The 24,268-nt window shown below is 40.5% G+C and overlaps 1 protein-coding gene across 4 annotated transcripts; it reads left to right on the top strand.

Annotated features, from left to right (window-relative positions):
* The first annotated feature begins 2,084 nt into the window (after positions 1 to 2,084).
* Positions 2,085 to 23,083, top strand: LOC100341104 (glutathione S-transferase Yc). Of its 4 annotated transcripts, XM_002714503.4 has the most exons (7): positions 2,085 to 2,241; positions 8,662 to 8,767; positions 15,538 to 15,589; positions 16,565 to 16,697; positions 19,110 to 19,251; positions 21,473 to 21,604; positions 22,810 to 23,083. In XM_002714503.4, the coding sequence occupies exons 2-7, from the start codon at positions 8,681 to 8,683 to the stop codon at positions 22,927 to 22,929; spliced, it is 666 nt and encodes a 221-aa protein (XP_002714549.3). In that variant the 5' UTR covers positions 2,085 to 2,241; positions 8,662 to 8,680; the 3' UTR covers positions 22,930 to 23,083. The 4 variants fall into 4 exon arrangements, with proteins under 4 accessions (XP_002714549.3, XP_069930094.1, XP_017200683.3 ...); XM_070073993.1 differs by lacking the exon at positions 8,662 to 8,767 and having other exon boundaries at positions 2,159 to 2,241; XM_070073994.1 differs by lacking the exons at positions 2,085 to 2,241; positions 16,565 to 16,697 and having other exon boundaries at positions 8,695 to 8,767.
* The last annotated feature ends 1,185 nt before the right edge of the window (positions 23,084 to 24,268 follow it).

Raw genomic sequence — 24,268 nt, forward strand, 5'->3', positions numbered from 1 at the left:
AAACACATTGTCCCCTGGGACTATGTCTGGGCCAGGGTGCTTGGTTGAGGAATTATTTCTTGTCTCACCAACAAACTGGGATGCTCATGTTCGTCTCCTCCTGGAAATCTGGGCTTTGGCAGATGGAGTTCTTCTCTAGAGTGAGGTCCCTGGCAGCCCAGAGGGGACAAGGGATTAGACAGGCACAGAGCTCAAAATGGAGTTAACACTATCAAACACAGTCATATCAATCATAATTAAATATCAATTTACTTAGATTCAAGAGATACCTAATAGCAAAACACACATCACCACAGGCCACTTATCTCTGAGACCTGGCACATTGCTCCTCCTGCCTGGCCAGTCTTTATCAACTGGTCACACCTAAATCCCTACCTCATTACTTCCCAGGGAGATTGGTGGTCCCTCTGTGCCTTCTACAGAGGACCAGGAAATCTCTAATAACACTCTCCTGCACTGTCCTGTGAGTTCTATAGTGTGTGTCGTGACCAATGTGTCCTCAGTGCTTCATCACAAATGGATTATGACACAAACACAAATCCATGCAAACCTTAAGGATCTAGGGACCAGTGTATGGGCATTGACAATTACTCACACCACCCACACACTCTGCCCGATTGTAGGCACTCCACTATTCTACAATGTGTATTTATTCACACACCTCAAATGCCAGGTTTGGACATTTCAGGATGCCAATGCCAATAATCCAACCGTAAAACATCTGTACAACATAATTGAGGAAATTAGGAAGGTGAGTGCTTGCTGGCATTAAGGAATTATACAATCTTGTTGTGGTAGGGTAATAATATGATGCTGTTTAGAAAATGATGCTTCTTTTTGCCCCACGCCTTCAGGACACAAGGCCTTTGGGCCGCCCACTTTCTCTCCGCCTTTGCTGGTGCTAAGCTACTTGTGGCTGCTCATAACCAAACGCCCGCTGCACATGGCTCCTGGCCTGCTCTCTGCTCAGTATGGACCCCAACTTAGTCTCTAGACTTTTCTTTCTCATTAAATAAAGCCCTCACACCCCTATTCATTTCTCTCATTAAGTAAAAAGTTTAAAAAGCTTTAAAAAAAAGAAAATGAGTGCTTACTGTTTAGAGATAAAAGCTATCATTCACAGACAAATCTGGTATGGCTTCAGAATAATCTCATGGTCATGGGGTGAGTTCCTGGGAATGGATGAGAGGTTTCTGCGGCTTCTGTCACAGATTGCTCCTCATTAGGGTTGGAACAATAGAACAGTGACTTGTGAAGGCCAGGAGATGGAGGCTATGGCATTAGAAAGCCCTCACTCCACAAGAATCTCTAGGGGAGGATGCTTCACAGCTTCTCCCAAGCTTCTGGTGATCTGTATTCCATAGGTTCTGAGATTGTGGCTACTTCACTCTAATCCCTGTCTCTGTCTTCCACCTCCTCACTCTTGCCTTTGGTTCTTCTCTTTTGTCTGTTACAGGGACAACTGTCCTTTGACTTAGTGTTTTTGCTGATAGTCCAGGATTATCTTTTCTTAATTTCCCTAAAAATTATATCTGAAAAGACTCTTTCCCCAAACAAGTTCACATTCACACACACACACACACACACACACACACACAAGCACACTCAGGGGATTTGGACATGACCCATATTTTAGTGTGTCACTATAACTGAGCCTTCTCTTAGGTGTAATGAAAACATTTGTTGGCAATTGCTGATGTAGATTAATGAGTAGCTTGGAGGTTGCTATACTATTTTCCCTACTTTTGTATTTGCTAGAATTTTTCTATCAAAATGTTTTACATTATTTTATTCATAGAGTAACTGTTTTCAGTTTGTCTCAAGCTCTAAGGACTGTTCTGAAAGAAGAAAGCTCAGTTCCCCCTCTCAGACCTTCGTGCACCTCCCAGCCCGGCTCATGGTGGTGATTTTTTATCTTAGTCCTTTATTCAGTTTCTTCAGAAAGCTGCTCCACCCTTCCTGGCAGAAGGGATTAAACTTATCTGGATTATTACAAAATCTTTTCTCGCCAACTTTGAAAAGAAACATATTAACTAGCTTTATCCCTGAAAGAGCATAACTCAGCATTTCCCTTAGCCCAGGGAGGAACTCTATGGCCCCTGAACATGTGGGAGTGGCTTCTCCCTAGCTGAACTCTACCATTTTCAGTGGGAATGATTTATTGAAGTGAATAAATAGCTCGTTAACACACCAGAAACTGCCACTACGTTTTGTACCAAGAAAGTGACAGCCTTTTATAAGGTTAGTACTTACCTACTAAATTTTCCTAACTTTACTTTCTAGGAACCTAGAAAAATACTTTAAAATATGTAGTTAGCCCAAGAAAAGGTAATTTCTTATTCACTTTGTACCTCTTGCTGTAATTAGAAGATATTTCAAGCATTGTTTCTTCTTCTATTGAATGCATCTTTATACAAACTTGCAAAAATGAAAATGTAGAAAACTAGAGCATGAGACATTAGTAGTATGAGAATTGTAACATCATCAGGAGAAAAAGAAATGGGAACATTTTGGACAACTGAGAATATGACCTCAGCAAGAAGAATGTGGGTGTTCATGCTAAAATTCCTTTCTCTACAGCAGTGGTCGATTGCTATAGTGAATCATAATACTGGAATACCATCTAGGCTCGGAAGACTCAAAGTTAAAATTAATTCTAGTAGGAATGAATTACTCTGAATGTAGAACTACACTCTAAATCCACCTTAGCCACAATTAGTTAAATGACAAGTTTCATTCTCTCTCTGAGATTCAAACAGTTCATGGATAACCTAGAGAGATTGGCTAAGGTGGGATATTTACAGTCTAGCATGACTACCATTTTCTGAGTGGTTCATTCTTTGAGTTGAGGCCTGTCCTTTGTAGCATATTTAGATGCTTCCCTTGTATTTCTCCATCTGATTCTGTGGTGCTACACCTATGCCTACCCATGTTGACAATAAAAAATGTCTCAAGGCATTGCCAAATGTTCTCTGGCATCAGGGAGCAAAGTCACTCCTTGTTGAGAATCACCAGTTTACAGGACTCGATTGCCCAGACTCAGAATAGCTGAGGAGAAGAGTAGAAAAACACTAGAGCACATAACTAGTGTTTTTTTTTTTTTAATTATACAAATGCCTTTCTGGAATGCACAAGTCAATAGGATTAGATGTTGGAGTCAACCACACCCTAAACTAGCCTGTAATATCAGAAACAAAATAAGTTCATATAAAGAAAATACAGTGGATATCAGTGAAATTATCCAAAAATTCACGTGTCAGAGCAACCGGAGTCTGACAATTCACAGGAAAAATAACAGAGCACTCATGGGAGGAAGACTTTGAAATGAAATTGAAGAAAAGTGACACTTTAGGGAGCAACGTTTAGATGAAGATGAGTTGAGACCTTAATTTTAAGGGAAGGAAAGGAAACACTTAGTAGGCACAAAATCCACTGAAGCTGTTAGTTGAGTGAGCCTGGCATGTTGGAATCACCTGAGAACAAGGGGCAGCCGGATCCTGGTTTCTAATACTCCGGCAATGTTCTCACCTTGCTTTGACTTACTTTGTTAAATAATCATGATTCCTGGGTTAGAATTTCTAGGAAACCATGGAGTGAAGTCAGTGTAAGGAACACTCTGCTATGTCAGGGTCTGCAAGACTGTGCTGACCAAATTAAACACCTTTAGGAAAGAGGCCATTTAGCCTCTTTAGAAATGAAGGAAGGAAGAGAGGAAGAGAGAGAAAAAAAAAGAAGGAAGAAAAAGGAAGACAAATAAAGAATAATGGTAAAGTGTATGTATGTATGTATGGGTAGACAGATGGTTGAATGGGTGGGTGGATGAAATGAAAGAGAAATTAAAAAGAAAGACAAACAGATAGATGGTCAGACAAACACACAGATAATGGAGGACACATATGCTACCCCAAATATTCAGAGATTCATTGATCTTTCAGGACCTGGGGCAAGAAGGAATCCAAGAGGGAGGGGGAGGAAGAGTTGGATTGTAGGTGGAAGGGTGGAAGGGGGAGTGCCACTTGTTCCTATAATGGTATAAAGGAAATATATGAGACTTATATAACTTAAATAAAATATGTAAATAAATAAAAAGGAAGACTCATTAGCTGAGATTCTATTGTGAATTTTGTGTGCATTATCTCATTAAACTTTCTCAGTAATACTCAAAAGTAGACACAGGGGCAACCAGGTAAGATGCTTGTTAAGATGTTCATGCCTTGTAACAGAGGGACTGGATTTGAATCAGTTTACCACTAAGGTAGATATTGTGAGGCAGCAAATGATGGATGCTTCAAGTAACTGAGTGCAAAACAGTTGTAAGGGAGACCTGGGTTGAGTTCCTTCGTCCTGGATTCAGTCTGGTCTAGTCTTGGCCTTGTAAGCATTTTGAGAGGAAACCAGTGGGTAGGAATCTTCTGTCTATCTGTCTGTCTGTCTCTCTCATTCTGTCCCTCTGCCTCTCCAAGTAAAGAAAGGAGCTATGACTATTTCTATTTTCAAAAAAGTGAACAAGTCTCACGTTAAAAAAAAATCTATCAAGTTTACATACATCCTACATGAAGGAGTTGTGATTTGTCCATAAGTCTCTCTTCTCATTACTGAGAAACAGTGCAATCGGCATTATGTTGGTGACATAACTTCTTTAAAGTACCACTACAATTCTCATAGATTACGGGCCTTTTGAAATAAGCCCATTTCAAATTGAGATATAGTTAAACTAGTTCTCAATTTGCAGCTTTTTAGGTTGTCAAGGTAAAGCAAGGCACACTTTCATTAATTTTATTCTTTTAATGAAGTTTTTAAAGAGTTCTTTGACAGACTGAAACTCATGAATTATATGTTCCTATCTTTCTCTCCCTTTCCAACTCTAAGTTTACTAATGGACTCGACATAAAAATATAAAACAAGTGATCAGAGAGAATGGGTGAGTTTCCATGGTGTAGCAGAAAAGCCCCAGACCTGAAATTAGAAGGAAGAGTTCCCATTGACCCAGCATCACACAGAGTGTGGCATGGGCAGCTTCTCTCTCTCTCTCTCTCCACACACACACACACACACACACCTTCAGGGCTCCTCTGCAAGGAGGACATTAGGAGCTGTTGAAGGGATACTCCCTCCCCATACACTGACTGTGAATGAGAAACACAGATGGGTGACCCATGGCAAAGCATTGAAGCTTCTGTTCATTCTCTGTTGACTCAGCAAGACTTTGTACTGACCTTAACCCTAACTCTTTGCCAGGTATTTGGAAACCTCATATATGGGAGAGCTAAAAAGTTACTTATTAGAAAGAGTGTTATAAATATTGTGTAAGATAAAATTCCATTTCTCTCTGTAGTGTGATACTCAAATTCTAAATTCTAAATACTAAATTCTGAAATCTGGATCCTCACAATTAAACACTTAGTTTAACTGTGCATGAGCCTTACTCACCCTCTCATTCTGCTGATCCATGCCACTCCTACATATAATGCATCCTGCATGTTTTTATTCACTCTGATAGAATTGTTTATGAACTTTGATGGACCCATTGTGGTCTCTGATTTTTCTGCTATATTCCATTCTTCAAGCAGCCTAGGCTAGAGCAAAGGCATCAGACTGTATCAAACTTCCTTGAGTGACCCAATCAGTATGTCTTTTACTACTCACAATGAGAAAATGAACATGCACGGGTGCATCCATATATGCAGCACTTATCTACTTGAAACTAAATATTCATGAAATGTGACTTAGCCTTTCTTATATAATAAACTCAGCTATGTTCTTCCTTTTTTTAAAAAAAATTCTTTTTTAAGATTTATTTATTTATTTGAAAGGGAGAGTTACAGAGAGGCAGAGGCAGAGAGAGAGAGAGAGAGAGATTGAGAGAGAGAGATCTTCCATCCACTTGTTCACTCCTGAAATAGCAGCAATGGCTGGAGCTGGGCCAATCTGAAGCCAGGAGCCAGGAGTTTCTTCCAGGTCTCCTAAATGGGTGCAGGGGTCCAACTACTTGGGTTACCTTCCACTGCTTTCCCAGGCCATAGTAGAGAGCTGGATTGGAATTGGAGCAGCCAGGTCACAAACTGGTGCCCATATGGAATGCATTGCATGTGGCAGCTCTGCCCACCCCACAAACCACAGTGCCAACCTCACTATTTTCTTTTTATTAAAAAAATGGCTTTCCAATGAACTGAAATATTGTCATGCATAGTTTGGGAAACACTAACAGAGAAAATTCATCTTAATCTTTGTTTTTTTTTTTTTTAATATTTATTTATTTTACTTGAAAGTCACAGTTTTACACACACAGAGAGAGAGAGAGAGAGAGAGAGAGAGAGAGAAGTCTTCCATCCACTGGTTCACTCCCCCAGATGGTCACAAAGGCCAGAGCTGCACTGATCCAAAGCCAGGAGCCAGGAGCTTCTTCCAGGTCTCCCACGTGGGTGCAAGGGCCCAAGGACTTGGGTCATCTTCTGCTTTCCCAGGCCATAGCAGAGAGCTGGATCAGAAGTGGAGCAGCCGAGTCTTGAACTGGCACCCATATGGGATGCTGGCACTGCAGACGGCTGCTTTACCTGCTACGCCACAGCACTGGCCCCATCTTTGGTTTTTAAATAGAAAAGAGTTTGAATCCCTGGGCCACAACTTACTGTTAACAAGTTACTCTAGAAACATTAGCATTCACATCCATAAAATGAGAAATGTAACAGAATTCACTAGAGGTGACTCTTAAAAATGTGTATTTGAAAGAGAAGAGGAGGGGAAAGAAGGAAAAAATTGTATCTGCTGATTCACTCCCCAAAGGCCCACAATAGCTGGGACTGGGGCAGGGCAAGGTGGCATCTCAGAACTCCATTCGGATCTCTCAAGGGAATGGCAGAGAACTAAGCGGTTGAGGCATCATCTGCTGCCCTCCAGGTTGCCTTATATGGAAGCTGGATGGTAAATTGAGTAGCTGGGACTTGAACCAGTCCCCCAGTAAGGGATGCAGCTTTCTGAAGCAGTGGTATAACCCCCTGCACCACAAGGCCCACCTCACTTTAGATGATTTTTGTTGGATAAAGTGAAGACACATTTGTGAAACTGTGCAGTGTGTGACATACATTGATCAAATAAATGTTAGCTCCATTCTTTATGCTGTTAATTCAGAAGCATCTCTTTTTCTAAATTATAAAATAAGATGCCCACAATAGAGATCGTATATAGAATTCCAAAAGAAGAAAACACAATAGTATCCTTTGTTAGTGTAAAGATTTTGGATTTTTGAGATATAGGTTAAGTCAGTCTGGTGCCTGATTACTGCTTTTGATCAAATGTAACCTGACAATCCAAGAGCTGAAGAGGGACTTTGCTCCATCCTGATCCTCCCTATCAGTGACAGACTCTGGTTCAAGATCTCCAAGGTCCCAGCGTCTTCACTCGTGTGGATTCTTGACCTGCTTTCTTTTTAATCCTTGTGTGTATTCTCATGTCCATCATTGACGGAGTCTGATGACACACATTGCATATGACCTGTCTGACACTGTTTCATTAACTGGATATTAGGGATCAGAAGGTTGTTATGAGGACTAAATACAAAATGCATTAGAAAGGATTAAGTTTGGAGCAGTGTTATTCAGAAATCTGCAAAAAATCAGTTCTCTAGCTCTTTATCCTCCTATGAATTCTTATTCAGCACTATCTCCACAGATTCTCATGTATTAGCCTGCCAAGAACAGTCACATTGTAGCCAGTGAGGACTTGAGACTGGTCTGGTTGGTGTGAGGATGACTATTGATAGATAACAATTTTAGCAACGGAAGACCTTCCAGGAGCTTTTCCAATCCTTCCATAAAGGCAGATACTGAGACAGGTGTTTAGCATAGTATTTAAGACATCACTGGGATGTCCACAAGCCCTGTCAAAGAGCCTGTGTCCAAGCACCAACTCAACACTGGATTCCATCTTCCGGATGATGCTCAGCTTGGGTGGCAGCAGGTGATGGTGTAAATAGTTGGGTTTTTGCCACCCCAGTGAGAGAATGGGATTTAATTCCCAGTTTCTGGTTTTGGCCTGACCCAGTCCTGATTGCTGCAGGCATTTGGAGAGTGGACTGGCTAATGAAAAATCTCTCTCTCTCTCTCTCTTTCTCTCTGTGTGTGTGTGTGTGTATGTGTGTGTGTGTGTGTGCCTGCTTTGCACATAAATAAAACTTTATGGTGCCAGCGTTGTGTGGTAGAATGTTAAGCTACTGCCTGCAATGCTGGCATCACATATGAACACCATTTCAAGTCCTGACTCTTGCACTAATGATTTAGCTCCCTGATAATGCACCTGGGAAAGCTCCTGTCTTCTGCTGGGCCCAGCCCTGGGCGTTGTGGCTATTTGGGAAATGAACCAGCTGATGGAAGATCTCTTTCTCTCTGTCTTTCCCTCTCTCTGTGACTCTGCCTTTCAAATAAAATAAATCAATCCTTAATAAATCAATAAATTTTTTAAAATCAAAAGGAATATACTTCTTTAGTATTGTTACCACTATTTATTTATTTTTTTTAAACTTTTATTTAATGCATATAAATTTCCAAAGTACGACTTATGGATTACAATGGCTTCCCCCCCATACCGTCCCTCCCATTTTTAACCATACATCATAAAATATATTTTTCATGGTTTCATTCATTCATTCATTTACTTATGTTGTAGAAACTAGGAGACTACTGTCATGGCGGGGAAACCCAAGCTTCACTACTTCGATACACGGGGCAGGATGGAGTCCATTCGATGGCTCTTGGCTGCAGCTGGGGTAGAGGTAGGTTCTGCATTAGGTCATCTTCTGTTGAATCTAAAATTGATTGCATCAGATACTTTGAATGATCTGTAAAAGTGGTGTCTTAAATAAATGTGGCTAATTATAAAGAAAGATGTGCAGATTTAATACAATAAATCATTATTATTCTAAAGAGATAACATTATTAATAAATGAATTTAAAGCATTACCCTTAATGTGTGGATTTTATGTGAATTTACATTTTAAAAATGTAAAAAAAATTAGTGTCATTTATATAATAGGTATAACACTGATAAAATATTTAATGGCATTGAAGAAGTATTATTAGCATCTCAGGTATGATAATGTTAAGTAGTTATTACAGCTTAGACTATTTAAGGAGAAAATACAGCCATATGTCTCTTAGCAACAGGGGTACATTCTGAGAAATGTATCATTGGATGATTTCTCCATGGGAATACCATAGTGTGTTTTCACACTAACTTAGACAGTATAGCTACTCCTAGCCTTATACAGTATAGCCTATTGCGCATATGCTACAAATGTATACAGGATGCTCAATAAGCTTGTATATTGATCATGTAGGCAATTAGAACATAGTGGTATTTTTGAATGTAAATATTTCTAAACATAGAAAAGATACGGTAAAAAATATGGTATAAAAGACAAAAAAAGATACACCTGTCCAGGGCAATTTTCGTGAGTGGAATTTCCCACATGGGAAATTGCTTAGAGTGAATGAGTGAGTGAGTGAGTGGTGAGTGAAAATGAAGGCCTGGGATATTGCTGTATACTGCTGTAGATTTATCAAGACTTGATCCTGGGCTACACTCAATTCATAAAGCACTTCTTTCTTCAATAATAAATTAACATTTGCTTTAACTTTTTTACTTTAAAAACTCAATTTTTAAAACGGTTACCACTCTTTTGTAACACCACTTCATTTAAAACATAAGTACATTGAAGAGCTATCCAAAGATTTTCTTCTTATGCTTTTTCTATAAACTTTTTTTTAATTTTAAAATTTCTTGTTTACTTGATTTTTTTTACTTTTTTTTAACCTATGAAGAAGAGAAGTTTATTGAGTTCATACATTTAGATGCTGAAAGTACAAACAGTATAGTGCAGCTTCAGTGGAAGCCACACTTGGCATCATCACCTCATGGTGTGGATAGCAATGGTGGAAGCAAACAAGTGACTGAATCTTTTTTTTTTCACATACATTAGAATAAGTATAATAGCAAAAACAGATGAACAAATGTTGGTGAGATGTGAAGACCAGAACCCCTGTGAACTGCTGCTGAGAATGTAAAATGTTGCAGTTACTTTGGAAAACAGTTTGTCACTTTCTGGAATAGGCAAACCTATTGTTACAATATGACACAACGAGGCAAGAGAAAGGAAAACTTTCACCCGTAAACTTGTACAGGAATGTTCATAACATTCACAATAGAGAAAAGGTAGAAACAACTCCGGTGCCCATCAACTGATGAACAGATAAGATGTGGTATATCCATACAATGCGTGTTATTTGCCCATAAGAATGAGGTGAGTACTGGCAGATGGCACCATGCTATGTGACAAGAGACCACGTGCATGGCTACATTCATCTTCCACCTGGACTAGACAATCTACAGGGACAAGCAGCCTGGCAGTTGCCCAGGGCTGAGGAAGCAGGCAAGAACCGAGAGGTAGGAGGTTTCAGAGGTGCTGAAACACATCCCTATTGTATTAATATTCTGTGGCTCTCCACCAAGAGTAGGCATATTCAGTTTTTGAAGTTTTAGTCCAGTAGGTGAACAGCAGTGCCTCATTGCGGCTTCTCTTTGCATTGCTTTAACGATATTCAGCATCTTCTCATTTGTTATTTGTCATCTGTGGTGGTAGATCTTTTGCCATTTTTTGAATTGATTTTCTTTTTTTCTTTTTTTAACTTTTATTTAGTAAATATAAATTTCCAAAGTACAGTTTATGGATTACAATGGCTTTCCCACTCCCATAACTTCCCTCCCACTGGCACCCCTCCCATCTCCCACTCCCTCTCCCATTCCATTCACGTCGAGATTAATTTTCAATTCTCTTTATATACAGAAGATCGATTTAGCATATATTAAGTAAAGATTTCATCAGTTTGCACCCACACAGAACATAAAGTGTAAAATACTGTTTCAGTCCTAGTTATAGCATTAATTCACATTGGACAACACATTAAGGACAGATCCCACATGAGAAGTAAGTACACAGTGACTCCTGTTGTTGACTTAACAATTTGACACTCTTGTTTATGGCGTCAGTAATCTCCCTAGGCTCTTGTCATGAGTTGCCAAGGCTATGTAAGCCTTTTGAGTTTGCCAACTTTGATCTTATTCAGACAAGGTCATAGTCAAAGTGGAAGTTCTCTCCTCCCTTCAGAGAAAGGTACCTCTTTCTTTGGTGGCCCTGTTCTTTCTACTGGGATCTCACTCATAGAGATCTTTCATTAAGGTCTTTTGTTTTTTCCAAAGTGTCTTGGCTTTCCATGCCTAAAATACTCTCATGGGCTCTTCAGCCGGATCTGAATGCTTTAAGGGCTGATTCTGAGGCCAGAGTGCTGTTTAGGACATCCACCATTCTATGAGTCTGCTGTGTATCTCGCTTCCCCTGTTGGATCGTTCTCTCCCTTTTTTTATTCTATCAGTTAGTATTAGCAGACATTAGTCTTGTTTGTGTGATCCCTTTGACTCTTAGAGCTATCAGTATGATCAATTGTGAACTGAAATTCATCACTTGGACTAGTGAGATGGCATTGGTACATGCCACCTTGATGGGATTGTATTGGAATTCCCTGGCATATTTCTAACTCCACCATTAGGGGACGTCCGATTGAGCATGTCCCAAATTTTACATCTCTCTCTCTTATTCCCACTCTTATATTTAACAGGGATCACTTTTCAGTTAAATTTCTACACCTAAGGATAATTTTGTATTAATTACAGAGTTCAACCAATAGTATTAAGTATTTTTTTACTTTTAAAACATTTTTTTAATGAAAGAGACAAACACACATATTTGCCTAAGCCAGCTGGGGTCAGCATCATCAATATCACTGCCTTCCACCTCCATATCTTGTCCTGCTGGAAGATCTCCTGGAGAAATAACACTCATGGAGCTGTTGTGTCAGTGGTTAGAGTGCCTTCTTCTGGGTCCCTTATGAGAACCTGCCTGAATCTTCTTGAGAATGTCACTCTTTTCTACTAAATCCTCCACTGTGAATTTTGTTGAGGTTCTTCATCTCTTCCCTCTTTGCAGTTTTTCAGTACTCATCCCTCTGTGTGTAAATAAGAGAGATGAATTTATCAGTACAACCGCATGTCCTCAGCCACCTCCAGAAGGCGCACACGCGACAGCGGCGCGTGGTGGTAGAAGTGGTGGTTCTGCCTTGTAGGTGTACCCAGGTAAGTGCTGCCTCTGACGGCAGGGCATGCCCTGGCCAAGCTCCTCCTTGCCCTGGGCACCCCGCTCAGGCTGTGGAAGACCATCTCAGATGCAGCCAGCCATGGGTTAAAGTGTAGGGCAGCGTCTTCACAGCAGGTTGACGTGAAACCTACCAGTCTTGTCAGGGACAACACCCCGAATTCTCAGCGTATTGCCCAGCTGGCTCTTCTCTGGCAGGGAGGGCTTGTGCAGGACACTGAAGCTTCCTGACATGACTGAGCCGGTGGGATAGCAGCAGTGATGGCCATGAGCCTGCTGGGGGACAGAGCTTGAACAGAGAAGGTAGCTTTCCTGGCTCCATGTTCTCCAAGATGTCAACCCCCACTTGATGGAAGATGGTGGTAGGCAGGCACTGACTGGACCTCTTGCTAAGAGCTTGTGGATTCTCTGTATCTGAAGCTGAACACTGCCATCCCACCTATCACCATCAGCCTCCCAGGCAGCCTCACACTCCTTTCCTTTGTTTCCCATTTGTGTTGACCCGGCACCACCACTTCTATTCATCCTGAACTGAGCACTGTACATTTTTTGAACACACCACCTGAAGTCTGTGTCATGAACCTGTGTGAACATGTAGTTTCACAACAAATTCTGTTTTCTGCTCGGGGATTAGAAAACCAGAAATGCTGACTTCTCCCATGATCAACTCCTTTAAACCGCTGTAGACACCACTACTACTAACTACTTGACTTAGGTGATTTATGCCCTGACTGTATGTATTAAAAACACTATACTATTAGTTTTTAAAAAGTTCTACTCTCGTTTTGCAGATGAAAAATATTAAAATTTGAGGGAGATATTCAGCGATTATGCCCAAATTACATGCTATTTTTCAGACATGGAAAGCTAAGACACTGTGGCAAAAAATGACCTACGTGAAAGATCTCTGTGAGTGAGATCCCAGTGGACAGAAGGGCCCATCAAAGAAGGAAGTTTCCTTTCTCTGAAGGGAGGAGAGAACTTCCACCTTGATTATGGCCCTGTCTAAATAATGTCAGAGTTTGTGGACTCAAGAGGCTTCCATAGTCTTAGCAGCTCATGACAGGAGCCTCGGGTGATCATTAATGTCATAAATAAGAGTGTCAATTGTTAAATCAACGACAGGACCATTTTGTACTTGCTCCCCATGTAGGACCTCTGTCCTTAATGAGTTGTACTATGAGAATTAACAGTAAAACTGGTCTTCAAACAGTACTTTATACTTTGTGTGTCTGTATGGGTGTCAACTGTTGAAACTTGACTTAGTATAGAGTTTATCTTCTGTATATAAAGATAATTGAAAATGAATCTTAATGAAGAATGGGATGGGAGAAGGAGTAGGAGTTGGGATGGGTTGGGGGTGGGAGGGCGGGTATAGGGGGAAGAACTGCTATAATCTAAAAGTTGTACCTGTGAAATTTGTATTTATTAAATAAAAGCTTTCTATAAAAAATTACATGCTACTATGAGGCAAAGATGAGAAACAAATTATATTGACACTGATATACAGAAAATCTTAATGACCATCTCCTCAGACCTTAGCTTTCATAGATTCTGCATTGTAAGTCAGCTTCATTATTATGTAAAATTGATATTCATATTTGCATTTAATATTGGCAGTCATTCAAAGTTTATGATTAGATTGGAACAGGCTTGAAACTGACTGCCACTTCAACATAAATGACTTGTCTCAAGATGAGGCAAAATATATACAAATGTTTCAGTTACCACAAATAGATCAAAGAGAAAATATGTTTTTGATCAGTGTAATATTGACTTAAATTTTTAAGAAACACAAGACATATATGATAGGGGCCAGGGTTGTGGTGTAGCAGGTTAAGTCATTGCCTTCAGTGTTGACATACAATATGGGCCCAAGTCAGAGTCCTAGCTGCTCCTCTTCTGATTCATCTCCCTGCCAATGTGCCTGGGAAAGCAGCAGAAAACGACCCAAGTGCTTGGGCCTCTGCACCCACATGGGAGATGTGGAAGAAACACTTGGCTCTTGGCTTCTATTTGGCCCAGCTTGGACTGTTGCAGCCATCTGGGGAGTGAACTGATGGATGGAAGACATTCTCTCTCTCTCTCTCTCTCTCTCTCTCTCTCTCTCTCTCTCCTCTCTCTCCAGCTCTTTCTATAACTCTGCCTTTCAAATAAAATAAATAAATAATTCTTTTAAAAAATAAGTATATGATGAAACAACCACCATCTGTCAAAATCCTAAGGCTAAAATGATATTCAGGACATGATATACCTTGTAGTTTTACTCCTTAGTGATTTAATCCCTATACCAACATATGCACATAAGTATACTTACTTTATAGATAGGATACAGAAACACAAGTTTATTCAGTAATGTGACCAAGGTCAAGAATTCAGTATACAAATAAGGTGACATCAAATGTACTTCATCATATCAGAAAGCCACAGTTTTTGTTAAAAAAAATAGTGTGAGGATCAAATTTCTTTCTTTTTATTTTTTAAGATTTATGTATTTATTTTGAAAGTCAGAGTTACAGAGAGAGGGAGAAATGGAGAGGGAAATATCTTCCACATGCTTGTTCATTCCCCAGATAGCAACAATGACCAGGGCTGGGCCAGGACAAAACCAGGAGTCAAGAGCTTAATCCAAGTATCTCATTTGTGTGGCCAGGGACCAAATGCTTCAGCCATCTTCCACTGCTTTTCGCAGGTTGTTAGCAGAGAGCTGGATCAGAAGTGGTGCAGCTGGTACACAAATCAACACTCATATGCAATGCCAGCATCCCAGGCTATGCCACAGTGCCAGCCCCCAGTTCCTTTCGTAACCTGTGAATTCCATGCCAGTGCATTCCATCTTTTACAGTTGAAGTTCTAATTGTAGGTTTAAGGATGTACAACAATCAGGATCCATTTCACCTGTGACTTATCTCTAATGAAATGAGGTAACAGAAATTGGAGCACAGGCATTTTTTGTGGCAGATCTTGGGAGGTTATTAACCCCCTGGCATAATCCACACCGGGGGCACCAGTGTTGCATTCTGATATCACATGAAACAAAGGCTCTCCTGAATTACCGAAACCCATAACTAAAAGCACATACATTCTCTTCTTTCCAGTGACATCACCTCCCAAATCTAGGCCTAACCTTGGACAGCAGTGGGGCCAAAGTGGAGGTGAAGGGTGCAGCAATGGGCTATGGCTATTGGATCCATGAAGGATCCAATCTAAAAAATCCCAATGTCCATGAGTAGATTATGACCTCCATAGTATGTGTCACACAAAGGCCATTCAACTTTAAAAGATTGAAAAGTTCTAGAATGAATTAACAAGAGCCTGTTTACTGTTTCTGCTTCCAGTTTGAAGAGAAATTCATAAAAACTAAAGAAGACTTGCAAAGGATGAGAAATGGTAAGGACAATCATCTAAATGCATATGATGAGGATATCTTGATGAAGTCATGCAAGATCTATGTATCCATAATGTCATATTTGGGGATGGAGGAGAGACAGAGGGAGAGACAAAGAGACAGGTTCTGGTTATGGTGTAAAGGATGGAGCCCTGAGACAGTATGGAAACTCTCTAAGGAGAAAAAGAGCTAGATTTCCCTTAGTATTAAATAAGTGATGTCCTCCATGCCCTAGGACTCTCCCCTCCTTGTTTTCTCCTGCTTTCTGCATAACAAATGAGGTGCAAACAACTTGGGATCCCACACTGCCATCAGTATTCAAGGACATACAAGTCACACATTGGATGAAAAGAGGAGAAATAAGTCCTACTGTATCTTGAGTTTCTTTCAATTGTGCATGTGATAAAGTAATGTCCATGAAATATATTAGGCTTGATTAAAAAGTAGTGCTGAATTAGTTGGAAGTTCAGGTCAGAGTGTGAAGAGGGAAAGAGGAAGCACCAGCTGCCTTGGGGGGGTCAAGAACACAGACCCACTTTGCACACACTGTCCAGTGGTGTTATTCAAAGAACACACAGGGATCCCACATAGAAAACTCTCTCAGAGCTGGCCTTGATGCCATGAATACCATGAAACTTTGAGAATTTCCTGTGATAAATCATGTTCTGAATGGCTCCCATTTGCAGTATCTCCAAACCCCACCTAACATCTCTATGAAGATCAAGTAAACATCAAAAAGACAGAGAGCAACAATGTATCTAGATGGTAAATAAAAACATCAGTTAACATAACAGAATAGGCTAAAAGGAGTATTGATGAGAGAAAAAAGAACTTTAGGAAGATAAAGATAAAAGGTTATTTTACTTGAAAGGGAACAAGGTAATCCTTAGGTTTTCAGTTATGAATTATTATTTTCTTCCTGAAAGACTGGGACTTACAGACATTTTATTTTATTTTTTCTTTTCTTCCCTCAAAAGATCCGAGTTTTATATACCAGCAAGTGCCCATGGTTGAGATTGATGGGATGAAGCTGGTGCAGACCAGAGCCATTCTCAACTACATTGCAGACAAGCACAACCTCTATGGGAAAGACATAAAGGAGAGAGCCCTGTATGGTATATTTTATGTTCTCACATCAGCAAATGACACAGGGAAAATGTGGGGCTGGCTTGAGTGAGTAGGACCGTGGCAGGGAGATCAGGACCAGCAGCAGTGGGGCTTGGGCATGCACTGAGGTCCCCTGTAGCAGGGTTCTGTGAGCACTGGGGGTATTTATGGGATGCATTCAGGTGTCTGTGATCATAGAAGGGAATGCAGTTCATGGACAGAGCCCAGAGACAGAGGTTTCCAGACAGTGCATGACCATGAAGTGAAGAGGATGGAGGAAACATGATTCCAGATGCACAGACTTGCAGAGGTGGAGAATTTGTGAGAAGGGACCAATTGTCTGAGCATCTAGAGTGTAGGCCTGGGAAGGGAAGAATCCAAAGGAACTGATGTTCATTTTCCGGAAATTACCAGAGTGATCTTTATGAACTCATGATGCCATTTTATTCTCTGGATAAATTGGTAGAAAACAGTTACTAGAGGCTGGTGCCCAAGGCATGGAGGTACATGAAGTATTTCATACAGGACTGAGATAGTCAGTTTTTGAGTCAGCACTGCCAATGCTGGAGGAATCTCCTCTCTGCTGGGATGACACAGCTTGATTGCAAATAAATTCTAATGTAGAATTATTAGCAGTTCCTCAAAAAGTTAAACATAATGTCACCAGTGACACAGGAAGTCTAATACTAGGTTTGTACTCAAGAGATAGGAAATACCTCCTATCTAATACTGGGACAGAAATGTTCTTGGTAGCATTACTCTTAATATTCATGTGGTGGACATAAATCAAATGTCCATCAATAGATGAATGGATACACAGGAAGCAAAGGATGCTCTGTCCATATCATGGGATAGAATCTATCCTCCAGAAGGGATAATGGCCTGATGCATGTGACAAAACAGATGAAGCTCTAAAACTTTTTGCTGCATAAAAGAAACTAAACAGAAGAAAGCTTCATGTGAATTGCATATGACTTCTGTTGTATGAAATGCCCACACATCCAGATTCATAAAGACAGAGCGTGAATTAGTAGGTTCCTGGGCCAGAGTGAGAGGAATTGGAGAGCAGTTTCCAAGACACATGGGATTTTTGGAGGAGATGATAAAAATGTTCTGAAATTAGAGGATGTTGATACCTGCTGATAAAGCCACTGAATAGTATACTATTAAGAGAGATCACTAGGTGAATATAATTTCATAAACCTATTATTTTATCCCCTTTGTGATTGTAACATTTCACTTACTAGTCCAGTTATTGAAGATCCAATGGCAAAATTAGCAGCATGTGTTGTCTCAAGTTATCTTGTAGTGTTCTACTATGTTTAAACAAATAATGCTTAAATATTCTTTGTATTCATAGGTGTAAGAAAATAGTATTGGTTTAGTTATAAGTATTAGTATAGTTAAAAGTTATTTAATCTTTCTAAAAATAAAGACCTATTTTAACTTGCTAAAATAGCTCTTTAAACACAAGAAAAGTCTCCTGTCAGATTCACTGATTGTAGCTGTGTAACGAATTGCATCAAATGAGGGGATAGTTTATGTGGGTCCTGGGACATGTAAACATGATTAGAGGTGGACACAGCATGTGCAGAGGCTATGGATCATATTTTAGGAGGAAAAAATTGTGTGGGGGTGGGTGGTCATTTGGTACAGCATTAAGGTGCTGCTAGGATTGCCCACATTCCGTATCAGAGTGCTGGGTTCAAGTTCCTACTCTGCTTCTGATTCTAGCTTCCCACCAAAGCATTCTAGGAAAGGCAACAGGTGATGATTCAAGTAGCTGGGGCCCTGCCAAACATGTGGCAGATTTGAACTGAATTCTAGGATGCTTGATTTGGTTTGATGGAACCCAGGACATTGCCAGATTTGTGTAGCGAAACAGTGGATGGAAGATTCTCTCTCTCTCATTATGAATGAATGAATGAATCAATAAATAAGTAATCGGGAGAACTTCTAATATTGGGCAAATATTAGACTGGGATGAGTAACACATGGGAGAAGGAGGGACATGTATTATGTGGGTGGGCTGGTGCAGTTTCCCGAGATGATGTTAAATGAGACTTTAGCCATTCTACATGTGTGCGCTGGACAAAGCACAGCAGATATTCAAACACTTTTTATAGCATCAGTGGTCACATACAAGGATCAACCACTTTCTGTCATAACTATGGCTCCGAACAGGTCACTGGCACTTTGAAACTGCATTTGGTCATGGGAATAACAAAATGAGATGTTTATATGCTCCTTAATGGTGTCAGAAGTAAATGCACATATATAAATGAAAACCATTAGCCTAATGACTGGCATATGAAAGGTTCCCACAGAAGATCATTTACCTTGGCACCACCTAACTTTTTAACTTCAAATTCTAACATGGGAAGCATTTGACAGTTTGGTGGTTTTTATCTCCAGGATTGATATGTACACAGAAGGCATGGCAGATTTGAATGAATTGGTTGCTTATTATCCATTTCTTCCATCTGGGGAACAAGAAGCGAGCCTTACTCAGATCAAAGAAAAAGCGAAAAATCGTTATTTTCCTGCCTTTGAAAAGGTAAGTGGAAACTGCTTCACACTTAAGGGCACGAAGAGTTTAGAGCTGTCTTAGTCCTGAGACTATGCCTTCACGTATAGTGGAAATTCCAGAGACGGAGTGGCTTCCACCACAGATGTTCACTTCTCCAGCTCTGGCGATGAGATATGCGAGGCAAGCCACTGGCAGATTCAGCATCTGATGAGGACATGCTCTTGGTTCTGGCTATGCCCTGACATGGTAGAGACGCCAAGGGAGCTCTCTGAAGTCCCTTTCATAAGGATATAATGCCATTCCCAAGGGCTTCTCCCTCAAAACCTAATCATCTTCCAACAGCAGCACTTTGGGGGTTAGAATCTCAATATATATTTTTATTGAGACACAGACATTCAGTAGATCACAAAAAAAAAAAAAAACAAAAAAACACAGAAACAGTGTACTGACTTTCCTGTGGCATTGCCCTTTACTGCTCAAGGAATTTTATAAAAATATATTTGAAAAACAATTACCTCAGTTAAACTTTGTCATTAAATTTTAATTTACTAGGATACAATCTAGACTGTTCAATCAGACAGAATTTCAAGGGCCTTTCTAGAACTTGATCTGTAAGAGGCTTTAAGTCATACTAGAGGTTGGAGTAGACAATGTAGAAACTGAACCTCTTGATTTAAGAGCAACATCAAAAACATCCTAGCACCATATGTGGGGAGACAGGAGAGCAGCTGCCTGTCAGAATATGGTAGTGTTTCAGGAGTGCAAGATACGAATGATGGCTGAGGGAGAGACAGATGGAGATGGATGAAACAATGTTAAGAAAAGAATAACTTAATAACCTGAAAGTGGTTCTCAGAGTTTTAGGAATTTTGTGGGAAAAATAAAGAAATTAAGTTATGTCATTTAATCAGTTCATCTGTATGCAGATATATAGTATCTATTTTAGTTAAGGTATCTCTGTGAAAGTAAAAGAATACATCAGGATCACAACTCCCAGAAATCTTGTTGAATTAAAAGGATGAACAAAACATATTTATAAGAGATTTATAAATAAAGGTAGTCCTTCATTCCCATCTTATGAAGCATGGTATCATTCTTTTTGTCATTCATTGAACAGAAGTTAATTCACATACAAAGGGATAAAGTACTTAAAATGAATCATACACTGTCCTCCCTAGTGAAACTGAAATTTTAGGGCATAATCACACCATGACAAGCTCTCCAATTGTCACAGTTTAGTACTTTACACTATGAAATCAAAGACACTCAGGATCATAAGTGAACAAAGTATTTTATGATGCAGCATTTGATATTGCTCTGTTTTTGCACCAAATAACTCTTCATACTTCTCTATGTATCCGAAGTCTATTAGAGCCTTTCTTTGCCAAACATTATCTGTCAGTAGTAATGCCTTGTCTATTTTTCCTTATTATTTATGATTTAAATATTCCTTGTATAGTTTCATAAACATCACATGTTAACACAGAATTTTATTATGAAATGTTTGATACATCATGGAAATTTGAAAGAATTGTTTAATGACCACATAGATGACCACTAATTAGATGGCAAAATTCACCTATTATGTTTGATTTTTCCATGTGCCTTAAACTTACCACTTTCTATCTATTGAAACACAGTATTCTTCATGCATTTCAAAGTTAGTGGCAGACATAAGTGCAGTTCACCTGTAGACAAATAAGCTGAAGATAAATAGCAGTGCAATTTAAGAGTCTGAGTCAATGTTGAACTGAAGTGATGAATTCACATTTGCCCAGGTATACTTCAGATTCCAGGGACATAGAGTAGGAGAAGAAGGACTTGTAGAATTTGAAGTAGTCTCTTCATGTGGGAAGACAACTGTGGTGAAGGGGGAGCCACTACCAAGGAGGACTGGAGAGGGAGCAGAGTGGAGAGGTGTGTCCTGAGATGCCAAAGCCACCCCCTTCAAGGCATGGGGCAGATGGGAACAGGAGGCAGCAGGAGCTAAGCACATAGGCACATAGGGAAGGTGCAAGTCAAAGTGGGCCACGTGGATGCAGCAAGGATGTGGGGACCAAAGTGAAAGAAGACTCCAGGCTATCACCAGGTTGTGTTTAGAGCCAACTTCTCAACATCCCTCAAGAGACAAGGGCATTGGAGAAATTTTGGCATCTCTACACCCTCCACTGACTGGAGAAGCTGAGAGAGGAGAGTGCCCCAGTCTGACTGTGCCTATGATCATCATGTGATTCCTTGAATTCACCAGGTGTTGAAGAGCCACGGACAAGACTACCTTGTTGGCAACAAGCTGAGCAAGGCTGACATTCTCCTGGTTGAACTTCTCTACAATGTGGAAGAACTTGACCCCAGCGCGATCACCAGCTTCCCTCTGCTGAAGGTGACCTACCTCCCAGCTCTTGGAGGGGAGAACTCACATTTCCTATTTTAGAATGTAATACTTATGCTGGAGTTGTTGTGAGCCCTAGTCTTTTCATTCATTCTCCCTCCTGGTCTCCAAAATGAACTTCAAGACCTTACTCCTGATGCAAGAAGAAATCTTGTTAAGAAGGAAATAATCACTGGATGATACTGTGGAATATTAGCCTTTTAAGACAGAGACCCAGGGCCCAGCACATCACTCCCCTGGCTCCTCTCCCCTGGTGCTCTCTGTCCCTGATTTCTCTGTGACTCCCTTCATCCAGGTGTGTCCTTGTCTGTCTACACCAAGTCTATAGAGCAGGTCTCTTTCCACACGATTTCTCTTTCTCTGCCTCCAGTTGACAGTGCTTGTGTTCCTGTCTATAAGACTCACTCCCCGTTCTCCTGTCCTACAACTTCCTCTCTCTGCCAGTGTGAAAATTGGTTGTTATTGGCTCCTGGTTATCTGTTAATATTTTATATCCCCAATTCCAGATCAATTTTCCCTGAATTTTTATTTGTCATGTTGGAGGCATCCATATGTTGATATATCACACATTGATATTCATTATATTCTAAAACAGATATGAAGATACAGAGTTAATGTGTAAGGAGGAATTTAGGGACAACTGGAATATAAAGTGTTAATGATGATTTGGGGGGCCAGTGCCGCAGCTCACTAGGCTAATCCTCCACCTGTTGCACCAGCACCCCGGGCTCTAGTGCCAGTTGGGGCTCCGGATTCTGTCCTGGTTACTCCTCTTCCAGTCCAGCTCTCTGCTGTGGCCCAGGAAGGCAGTGGAGGATGGCCCAGGTGCTTGGGCTCTGCACCCTCATGGGAGACCAGGAGGAAGCACCTGGCTCCTGGCTTCAGATCGGTGCAGTGCACTGGCCATAGCGGCCATTTGGGGGGTGAACCAATGGAAGGAAGACCTTTCTCTCTGTCTCTCTCTCTGTCTCACTCTGCCTGTCAAAAGAAAAATAGTGATTTGGGGAATATGCTATAGAGCTATATTTTCTTCCTTTTATCTTTATTCCCACTGAGATCTGTTTCCCAGCTTCTATACTGGTGCTTACAGAGGGGACTCAGTTGATCTTTGTCTAGGAGGGCTCAGATTTCCTGGACTGTGCTACTGATGGGATGGTCTTTGGTTCCTCTCTGAGGCTGTGATTTGTGTGCTGCAGGCCCTCAAAAACAGAATCAGCAGCCTCCCCACTGTGAAGAAGTTTCTGCAGCCTGGAAGCCCGAGAAAGCCTTACACAGATAAGAAAAGTGTAGAAGAAATGAAGAAGACTTTTGCATGAATAAAGCTGATGTGGAAGATAAGCCCATGTGAACTAGTCTTCTGAAGTTTTGCTCCAATGAAGTGTATCCCTATATAGTGAGCCTGGCTATTGTGAAGCCAATAAACTGATTCAAATAATATGGGTAAAAAAATAAATACCTCTGAGCAAAACTTATTAACATGCATTTCTTTTCATTGGGATCTAGTATGAAATCAGATTTCCAAAGTCCTTGTGGACTCTTTCTTGGTATTAAATATTAAAGAAGAAAAATGTCAAGTGTTTATTTTACCATTTCCAAGTATTGTATGATAGCAGCTGTCATACAGTCTTTGAAAGATTCAAGTACAGAAATTCACTTTTGATCACTTCTCAGCCTTTTTGCTAAGATCAAGTGTAGAAATTTCACTTTTGAACGTCTCACATAAGTTCAGGATAATATTTATTATTCTGAGAAATGGCATAATGAAACCTCTTTTTTTCCTGAAGTGTGATTTTGTTTTTTTATTATAAAAATGTTGTTCTTGGGGCCGGTGTTGTGACATAGTGGGTAAAGTTGTATGTGATTTCAGAGTCCCACGTGGGTGCTGGTTCATGTCCTGGCTGCTGACTGTCCATTCAGCTCTCTGCTAATGGCCTGAGGAAAGCACCAGATGATGGCCCAAATACTTGGAACCTTGACACCCACCTGGGAGACTTGGATGAACCTGTTGGCTCCTGGCTTTGGCCTGGCCCAGTCCTGGCTGTTGCAGCCATCTTGGGGGAGGGAGGTGAACCAATGGACAGAAGAGCTGTGTCTCTGTCCCTGTCTGTCTCTGTCTCCTCTCTCTTTCTCTGTAACTTTGACTTTCAAATAAATAACTATTTAAAATGTTTTTCTTATTAAATTTCAAAAAGCTATTGTGTCAACCATGGACTCTAGAGTGTTGTAGGAAGCAAAAAACCAAACAGAACTAAATTCTGGTCTCAGATGATCTTGCCGTCACTCACAGTCCTTGTTCACATGGCTTTTCCTCATGTGTCCCTTAATTACTGTGGGGCACAGACATAATTATTACTCTCAGTTCTCTCAGTGTCACTCAAACTTGGGCTTCCAAGATATAAATGCTATAGAAGAACTACATATAATGAATATAATGAATGTGGATGTAAACCCATTTTTCCCCTGGCTTGTACCCAGAGTGGAGTGCAGGGATAGGAGCTATTTCTCACTTCACCAACAAACTAGACCCCACATTGTGCCTTCCCCAGAAAATAAGGGTTTTGGTCCATGGAGTTCTTCTTCTCTACAGTGAGATTCCTCACAGTGGGAAAAGGGGTGAGGGAGCAGACAGGCACACAGGATGCCTTGATGAACATA

The sequence above is a fragment of the Oryctolagus cuniculus genome, chromosome 5 (genome assembly GCF_964237555.1).
Source record: "Oryctolagus cuniculus chromosome 5, mOryCun1.1, whole genome shotgun sequence".
Classification (NCBI taxonomy): domain Eukaryota; kingdom Metazoa; phylum Chordata; class Mammalia; order Lagomorpha; family Leporidae; genus Oryctolagus; species Oryctolagus cuniculus.

What these genes read in the sequence shown, in the direction of transcription:
- LOC100341104 (XM_002714503.4), top strand. Translation starts at nt 8,681, where the DNA reads ATGGCGGGGAAACCCAAGCTTCACTACTTCGATACACGGGGCAGGATG. An exon ending in CTTGCAAAGGATGAGAAATG is followed by an intron (nt 15,590 to 16,564) that starts GTAAGGACAATC and finishes TTCCCTCAAAAG; the next exon opens with ATCCGAGTTTTATATACCAG. An exon ending in GACATAAAGGAGAGAGCCCT is followed by an intron (nt 16,698 to 19,109) that starts GTATGGTATATT and finishes TTTTATCTCCAG; the next exon opens with GATTGATATGTACACAGAAG.